The 9,645-nt window shown below is 39.6% G+C and overlaps 1 protein-coding gene across 1 annotated transcript; it reads left to right on the top strand.

The window, feature by feature from the left end:
* Nucleotides 1-588: 588 nt before the first annotated feature.
* On the top strand, nucleotides 589-6,273 carry LOC139118068 (sulfotransferase 1C4-like). Its single transcript, XM_070681363.1, has 5 exons — nucleotides 589-597; nucleotides 1,810-1,933; nucleotides 3,267-3,361; nucleotides 4,686-4,857; nucleotides 5,312-6,273. The coding sequence occupies exons 1-5, from the start codon at nucleotides 589-591 to the stop codon at nucleotides 5,425-5,427; spliced, it is 516 nt and encodes a 171-aa protein (XP_070537464.1). The 3' UTR covers nucleotides 5,428-6,273.
* The last annotated feature ends 3,372 nt before the right edge of the window (nucleotides 6,274-9,645 follow it).

Below are 9,645 nucleotides of genomic sequence, written 5' to 3'. Positions count from 1 at the left end.
GAAAAGAAATGATGTCAAGTTCGTGCGTGTATGTTTTTCTTCAGTCACCACTTTAATTGCCAAGTGTTTGGAATGAATAAAGTAATGATTGATTGATTTAACATTTTGATTAAATTTAACCTGATACCACATGACCGTTGGCTTTCATTGTTGTACACTTTCGTTTTTATCTTTAAACCCTTCTAAGATTGAAATTTTAAATTGAAGGACCAATGGCTGTACTTGCAGGCACAAACTGGTCCTGTGAAATTCTTGACGCCATTCTTAATATCGACAATTTGGAGATACTCGGCACGAGGTCGCTTATTGAGAAAATCCCTCTCCTGGAGCTTGGTCCAGGAATTCACCCAGATTTGTTGGAAGTAGGCATAGAGGGCGTCCCATCAGTAATGGAGACCATGCTGAATCCGGGACCTTCTCCAAGAAGAATACCAACTCACTTGTTGCCGAAGTATTGTCCTACCCAGCTGTTCACAAAGAAACCGAAGGTGAGTAATATCTGCAATCTTTTTCTAGTTCTCTAAATAATTATTATGAAATGTTATCTGCCAGCAAAATTACCAGGAGTTGGGACTTCGATGAAGAATCATGGTTGTGGTCAGTGACATGAAGGTTCCACGTCGATAAATAGTAGAGGTTTTGAACTTAGTTAATAAAAAATGAATATCAAACCAATTAACGTGTGCTGTCGTCTTTCTGTAATGGTGTTTGATTTTTAATTTCACGATTTAAAAGGGAGGCAGTCGTCGGAACTCTGCTCAAAGGTTGCCAGGGACCCCTATGACCGTTTATAGGTAGGGAACGTTGGCGATTGATGAAAGTTAAAAGATGATTGTTAGCAATGAATATCGTAAAATTTAAATGTTGCAGCTATGTTGACTTGATGCATCTAGATATCATGCATGAAACCCATTGTTTTCAAACAAGAAGGTCGCACGCGGCCAGTTCCGACGACTGCCTTCCTTTAAACATTGCTGTGATTTAGACAAATCTGCCAGTGCGTGTTCAGTATGGTCATAGTGAATATTGACTCTACATATTAGATCTAAAATATGATGAACAATTAACAGAATAATCTTTTTTATAAATCTTTATTGTAGATATCCTTAGACTCTTAGTAAATACGATCACAGGAGTTAAACTTTCCAATATTCGACGTTATCAAATACCCAAAGACTAAAAGTTGTTTGTCGTCAACGAAAGTATGTCAGCTAGTTATGAGGTGTTTCTCGAAGTACTACAGATACCTGCAAATAGTAAAACAGTGTTTGACATTGACACAGTTTAGTTTGACCTCTGACATTTCTCCATCCAAACATCACTTTTATGAATGGTAGCAAAACGTGGTTATTTGTGTGTACGGTACGATCATATCAGTGTTGTACTGCAATATTTAGATACCCAATGCGAGCGTTCAGTGACTTCGCCGTGTCAGGACGCACCCGAAGGAAGATTTGGTCCCAAGCCCAATTCTAACGCCGGCTGCGTTGTGCATCAGGTTGTTGTGCCAGTGGACGAGGACCAGAAAAACTCAGACTAGTGTTGGCTCTTTTACACCAATGTCAACGCTGCTATCATGACGAATGGAAGTTCCATGATGTGCATATTTAGCTCACAAATTTTACCGTGCAAATTCTTAATATGCCTAAAGGGTTCCTCACAAATGCACATATATAGATTGCTTCGAGTAAATTATTTATGAATATTATTCAGTAAACCACTCTGAGTGCGTGCTTCCATCTGGCAGTAATGTTATGACAGAAACTAAATCAATGCTTACCTTTTTTCGTTTTACCTGGTCTTTTCAAGACAATTTTCGTCGACAGAAATCCGAAGGACCTGCTGGCTTCACTATTTGCCTGGCATGACTCGACACGTTTTCTGCCTCGCGTTGAATGGGATCATTTCTTCGACTCACACTTGAAAGGACACAGTAAGTCAAACCACTGACATACATTAACACTGAAGGGGTGCATGAATATGAAAGTGGAATATAACGTAAGGCCATTTGAAGAAAATTCTTCGTTTGCCGTACTTGGATTTTTGAAAAACCTACCAGCCAGCCAGGGGAAAAACAAACACGGACAAAAAACACAAATGTGTTAGATAAGCTCAATTTTTATTCGGTTTCCTTTTTAAAAATAATATTTTTATTTGTAATAGTGTTAACATTGTGTTTGTTTTCTTAATTTTCTCTGAAAACCTACCAGCACGCCGACGGCAAACAAAATATTTTATTTAACAATCATGAGTACATGTAATGAAAGACCTATTTTCTGTGCTGAAGCCACAAAATGCAATTCATCGTTAAAGCCCCTGTAGCTGTAACTCTTGAAATTTGTTGATCTGAAAAGGTTTCCTTTTTTCTCTGGTTTTCTTTAAATTCTACAAATATAAGGGATATAGTCTTTTACTACTGAAAAATTGGACAAGTAAGTCTAAATTTTAACCGTTATTTTGATTTCCCACAATTTTTAAAAACTGGTAATATTACAAAGAAAACAAAGCACAAGATGTCCCAGTGGAAAACATTCTGTGAAGATTCCAATGCATATATGCACGACGTACAGTGTTTTTGCGTTATTTACATGAGGGCGCCATTTTATGTTTGGGCAAACGTTTATTATTTGTCTTGCTCAAAATTGCACATGCAGTCGACGTTCCAGTGGACAGTTTATTATACTTGTATAAAAACCCGGAGTACATTCCCACGAACTTGTTTTAGTTTGGAAGTAAAATCACAAAAATAATGCTAAAAGATACAGCTATTGGGCCTTTAACATCGTCGCATTTCCAAACAACTGGCGAGTAGTTCAGGGCGTTGTACGTTTAAGGTAGTATGCGCCCCGAATGTGAAAGACTTAAACTTTTGCTCAAACTTTCGTCAATGAAACTTTTATCTATTCTCTTACCAAATCAAGAATAAAAATCAAAAGTCACGTTTGATACTAGAGAAGCAAATTACCAAATATTTACCGGTATTTTAAATTCAAAATGGCCGCCATCCCTGTGTACACCCTAGTGGGGAAAATACAATTTACAATTTTAAACTAAGCCGGGGAAAATATTTTCTTACACCAATAGGTTTATATGAACCCCACAATCGGTAGAGTAGAAAAGTATTGAAAAAAATGAGCGGTCAAATATATAATCATACAAAGATATTTTCACCGATGTCCAACGGAAGAAAATGTAAGTCTTCAGCAGCAGCAGTTTTATCCATTTGTTCAACACCTTTCTTATTTCAATATGTCATTTTTTAATAGCGGAATACGGATCGTACCCGGAATTCACGAGAGCTTGGTACGAATACAAAGATGAACCTTGGTTCTACTGGACACGATACGAGGACTTGAAAAAGGTATGTCAACATTTCACATTGATACATTAGATGGGGCACTATCATCCTGCCTGTGGGTCACTGTTGGGAAGAGAAATATTTTCATTTCAAAAAATTGACCACAATAAAAGTTAACCCCAGGCCATCTTGGACACCACCTTTAATTCTCCCCGGCAGCTTGAATATGGTACCATCGATAATCCGATTTCTCGTTGGTAACCTGACGCCTGTACAGCCGAAGTGAAGGCATTATTTTTCTTCAGTGGTCAAGATGCGATGTCGTTGATCTAAATTCTTGTTCACAGCTGGCCTTGACTTTTCACAAGAACTTTATTAAAACCTGTCACTTCAACCCAGTAGCAGTTAATAACATAACCACGCATGCGTGAGAAAATCTGGAATAGTAAGAATACATTTACCAAAGCTGTAAATTTTCTAAACATTTTACCTATTACTGTTTATAAAACAAGCACATTTTCTTGTTCTTCTGCTTGAAATATGATGAAAGTATAAGACAAGCGAGCACACCGCAGTTGTTCAAATTGAACATTCAGTGTTATTGTTGACACATGGACTCTAGTCCGAACTAATATTCATTTGCATTGGAAGCAACGTATAGGTTGTGTTGGCAAGCTGATCTGCGACACCTGGCAAATTCGAAATAATTTGGAAAGCAGAATTGAGAAATTCTATTTCACCAACAAAACCAAAATATTTGATATTAACAACTATCACAGGTATGGGGACGCTCTAATGAAGACACATTTGTCATTCGACTGTGAACTTAGCAGTGAACTTGAATCTCCGGGGACTCGGAAACTTTCAAGTTCATAGTAGGCTTTAACACGATTGGAACTAATTTGGGATAATTGGGTTTTCATATTTTTCAAATTTCTCAAAAATGCTAGGTGCCCTATAGCTGAATGTTAACAAGTGTGTAACGTAAAAAGAAAAGCAGATGAGCTTACAATTACCAATCAAATAGACATTACTTCACCATCAAATTATCCCAAATTAGTTCCAATCGTGTTCTTTGTATCCGCTGCCACCTCGTTTCTTCAACAGGTCTCGAAACATCCGATATACATGTACGTGAGGACGACAAACGTGTCGAAAATTGTAGAGATATTTCGGGTAATTTGATTTGAGCATTACTGCTATCTAAACTCCCGATGTTCTTCTTTGTCTGTTTTAGCTTTGTGAAGACAGCCAGGTTCGCTTTACGTTTGACTTGGGCTCCTACCCAGACCGTTGAGGGCGTCAGTTTTCGTGTAGTTAACAGACAAGGGGCTGAGTAGCGAACCCGAAAGTCTAACACAAGCGAGTATGTGTATCATTTTTTCAGGATCCTAGGAGCTCTATAAAGAAGATAGCCGAGTTTTTAAACAGAGATCTAACGGCGAAACAGCTGGATGAAGTGGTTCATGTCACCAGTTTCGAGTATATGAAGAAAAATAACGAGTCAATCAAGGGACGTGATTTCATATTGCGTCCAAAGGGAGTCTGGCAAAGGAAGGGTAAATGCTAAATGGCCTCAACTCCATTTTGATTAAATATTTGATGCATTTCCATTTGTCCGTGCTTGTTCTCTGCTCCACTAGTAGAAACAGTCCTTTGCGAGATAAATGCCCAATTATCTTTGCTGAGATCTAGTCCCGACTAAAATTTATTTTTCAACGATAATATCATATATTTTACGCGATACGTTGTGTTCGGAAGACATATCCTTTGTTTCAGCATGCTCTACGAGTAGGGAGAAGAAGATGAGAAAAACTTGTTTTATAAATTGAAAATTACTGAGAATGTTGTCAAAATTCACAGTTCGTGTCCTTTGAGGAACTTCTTTGGATTTTAATGACGGGTGTTCATCAGATATTTCATCTTGAAAAAAATCTCTGGCAAGAACAACCTTTTTAGTGGTGTGAAAGGAAGTTAAGCCACCACGTCTGGTATGTTTCTCTTTTCCAACAGGTGCAGTCGGAGGCTGGAAGAATCTGTTCACCGTCGCTCAAAACGAAATTTTCGAGAAAAACTACAACGAGCGAATGAAGAGACTTGGCATCGAGCACATGAAATATAAATTTTGACATTAACTGTATGTCAGCTGAGTTGCGATCATTTGAAAGCGCTATCGAAAGAACAAAGGAGCATTTTTGACCAAATAATTGATGACAAGTAAAACTTACCCATCGCCGTCTCAACGGAATTTGAGCGAGTGCGCATGCTGCTTGTTATGCTGGAGTTAATTTGTATTGGACGAGTTTGATCATGGAGAACCTAGAAGCTTCGTAGCATTTGATCGCTTACTGACTGAATTCTGTCAAGGCCTTACGCTACAGAACAATAAGATCGGAATCCAATGACTGGATGCTTTTTAATATTCAATTGACATGCAAATTAGGTTATAACATCATGGATCTAACGCCGAGCTATCAGCATACTGATATACTTTCGGCGTATATATCTATGTATATTTGAATGTTTTGATACACTTCAGGCGTAGCAATCAGTGGGAAATACTACATACTAATGTACGATTCATCTTGGTAATAAAATGTATCCTTTAACTTTAAATCTTCACCAAAATAAAATGTATCTGCCAAATTTTGTAAAAATCATTTGCCCTCGTAATGTTGTGATGTAGGGATTCCCTGGATATGCAAATCAGTTGATAATATGCGTGCTGTGCTTTTGTAAACTCAGAAGTATTATCAACAAGTTATTATTTGATTAAATGTAATATTACCTGCCGCAAATCTATACACATTTTACTAAAACACAATATCAGTATAATATTACATGGTGGTGGCACCAAACGCAAACACCAGCGATGACGTCATTAATAAGTAATATTTCTCTGAAACATTAATAACAGAGTCTCAGAGAGAAGCAATTGCTTATGTTGATATTAAACCACATGCCCAAATCAACCGAAAAGCAGCATCGATATCTCAACTTAAGAAAAAGTGATCAAAATCGGTTTGGAGATAAAATTTGACGAATTCTCAAAACGTTAAGAAGGTTACTGGTTCAGTGGACTGAAAGATCCGTCGCTCGAGGGCGCTCTCTACGCTCACCCCTACGAAGGATCCTCGAGCGACGGATCTTTCAATGTATTTTGTTCAGCTGCTCAATGACATCTTCGTCTTCTATTTTACGTGCACACAAACCTTGGCCGAATTCCAGGATCCATGAACCCGGAGTGGACGAATATTATCATGATCTTGACTACCAGTGTCTGTGCGTCGCAGCCGGCCGGGCACTTGTGGCCGCAATTCTGATGATCGGTAGTCGCCGCGGTAAGAGCCCAGTAAGAGGAACACCACAAGCGTGGTTCAGTGACGGTATGCTTGCAGTGGTGTGTTGGAGTCCTATACTCAGTCGGTAATATAATGAAAATCCCAACCAACTAATCTTACTTTTTGAACATGTATACTTAGAAGTTTGCAAGTTCTGAAGCACGTCTAACCAAAGTACAAAGAGAAGTATAAGCGCCTAAGGTGTTGTGTGGAGCCCGGCGGTGACACTCTCAGAGAGCATGGGCATCCATGCTTTTTCCACAAAATTGCAAGATACCCCTAATCTTTGATTTTTCGACAAAAAAAACCCTTATTTTGAGAAATATGGGAGAAAATATGACCAAAAAATACCCCCTTACTTACAAAATCTAGGAGAGGGAAACGTAATATTAAAAGTTAGAGTCAGGTCAACGCTGAATTGTGATATTGTTTTCACATACACTTACACATCTGAGTCTGAAAGAAACTGTTAACTTTGGAACAGGAGTATCAAACTCGTAAAATTTTAAACATATTTGAAAGGGGTGTTTACATTCTAACAGTCATAAAGTACCACTTGTCTGACTCGTTTTGACCTCGCGGTACTCAAAGACTCTTAAGTGATTACAAATCTGCCATCATCAGTAGCCACTGGTGCATTTGACTGACATCAATTGTAGTTGGCTTTTGCCGTTTTTTCTTGTTTGGGTTGACAAGTTTGAAATATAGTACAACAATGATAGCAAATTGAAACAGACATATAAAATTCATGCATATTAGTGATTATTTTAAATTCTACATCATGGCCTGAGTTTCCACGTACGGATACACTTTCCCATTTTGCATTTGATAGTAGAAATCAGACCTTTCAACAGGCAATACACACTGTTCATATGTAAAGAATCATGTTTCAGTTTGTTTTTAAAAGCCTCGTACAGATGTTTAATAGAACTAGGGGAACACTGGCCATGTTGCATTTATCGGACAACCTTAAGTGTTAGTAATTTGAGTGAAGTCCAGGTGTTTACTAATGAAGTGTTGTAAACAGCACAATTTACGCATTTACAGCAATGGTTTTCACTTCGTATATCGTATGGCCTACAGCACCCTCACCGAGCGTCTTCAGTCAAGGAATTCAGGCAGGCAAAGCCAAAATCTGTAAACGGATCCCTTCACCCAAAGTTGCATCTGACATTTTCAAGTATCATCACAAAGCGACAGCCGATGGAAAATCTCATGAAAATTATCACCACTATAACTGTATAAGCGGTGGCCTGTCTATCCCGTCGAGCCATCAGTTGAGTAAATGGCATTCTGACCATTTAAGCATCGAATTTTATAAGTTGGGGTTTTTCGGAGTAGATAGCTGCAGTCACAGGCACTTGAGCCGACGCTTCGCGATCACAACTGTGAATTAGTACCGATCGCAAAGCGATGCGTCAAGTGCCTGTGGCTGCAGTACAGTAGCTCGGACTGGTTTTCCCGTCCGCCTCAAATACCCAGGCAAAACCTCGAGAGTCTTTACTGCTGCCACTGAGTCGACTGTTCGACTCGTCCCGCGGCATGTCATCATTACACTGCATACAGAACTTTCAATGTTTTGAACTTACTTGTTGAGCCGAGGACATCGTATTCTCCTTCTACACAGCGACAATATCCGTATCGGTATGAATCAACCTCTGTGATAAATTCTGTGCACTTGGCACATTTTTGCAGCTCCCGCGTCGAGTTCCCCTGCCGTCGACCGACGTCTTCGGAGTTTCGATACGATTTTTTCAGTAGCTTATGTTTTTGTTGTCTGAACCCCCTCAACAGATCTTTCGAATAGCTGTATATGGATGTCCGTTTATTGTAAGTTCTGGGGGTTATACTCAACAGAATAAATAGCCAGAACAAACCAAGCTATTTAGGGATAGTACGGATCGTATCGCAGGGTGAGTCCTGAACTGGATTTCGAATCATAGGAAACGCACAATAAACTGTTGGTGAAGTTTGAGTGTGTGATACGTATTTCCTGGGATAGCTCAAACCTTTCTTAGGCCAGCTTTTCGGAAAAGTACCCCTTTTTCTCGATTTCACGGACCCGTGATAGGGAATTAAAAACACCCCTTTCCCGTGATTTTGGGAACACGCATGGATACCCGTTTCCCCCGATTGTGACACCACCGGAGTGTGGAGTTACTGCATATGAAGCTCGCCAAGTTGTCTCCTGCAGTGGCTTATGGGCATTTAGGCAGCCTTCAGTAATTACAGGAGGGGCGGGCCGGGGAAATTCCGCGCACACCTGTACCGTAAAACGTGACCCTCCCCTATGCTCCTGTCTAAAATGTGACCCTCCCCCTTGTCCGACATTTTTCTAAAACTTGACCTTTCCCCAACCACCAGGTGCAGCCAACAAATAATGCACTTTTAAAGGGGTCTTTACTATGACAAGATATATTGTGCATGAAAAGTAATGTGAACTGACTAATTTTAAGTCATGAGGGTAATTAATTAGCTGTTCATAATTTGCCCTCCCACTGAAAACTTTTCGACTTGCCCTCCCGCACTCACTTCATTTTTACCCTCTCCTCACTTATTTTTGCCTAATTCCCCTCCCTACTGTCAATTTTTGAAGCTCCCCTGCCCTATGACAGAAAAAAACTTGCTGATTTTCCCTGCCCTGCAAATTCCCCCCCCCCCAATTTTTGTCATTCCATTTCCCCTGCAGACATGGTGCTACCCTACCCTGTGATCAAAAAACCTGTCGATATTCCCGTGCCCTGTGAAAAAATTGCCCCTGAAAACACCATGGCTCAACTTCCCCTGTCCCTATTTTAAAAATAGCTTCCCCTCTCCTCGTTTTTCGCAAAGCCCTGTCCCTGGGACAATCAACCGATATCTGCCCTGCCTGACAAAAAACTAAAATTTGTTCCCACCTAAAAATATGTCCCCTGCCCAAGCAAAATTACAATTTCCCCTGCCCTCAAATATTGCTCCTGGAATAGCTTTTTCGATGAATAGCTCCGTTGGCTGCACCTGAACCAC

This window comes from Ptychodera flava, chromosome 19 (assembly GCF_041260155.1).
Source record: "Ptychodera flava strain L36383 chromosome 19, AS_Pfla_20210202, whole genome shotgun sequence".
Lineage (NCBI taxonomy): Eukaryota > Metazoa > Hemichordata > Enteropneusta > Ptychoderidae > Ptychodera > Ptychodera flava.
This window is presented reverse-complemented; position numbering and strand designations above follow the sequence as displayed.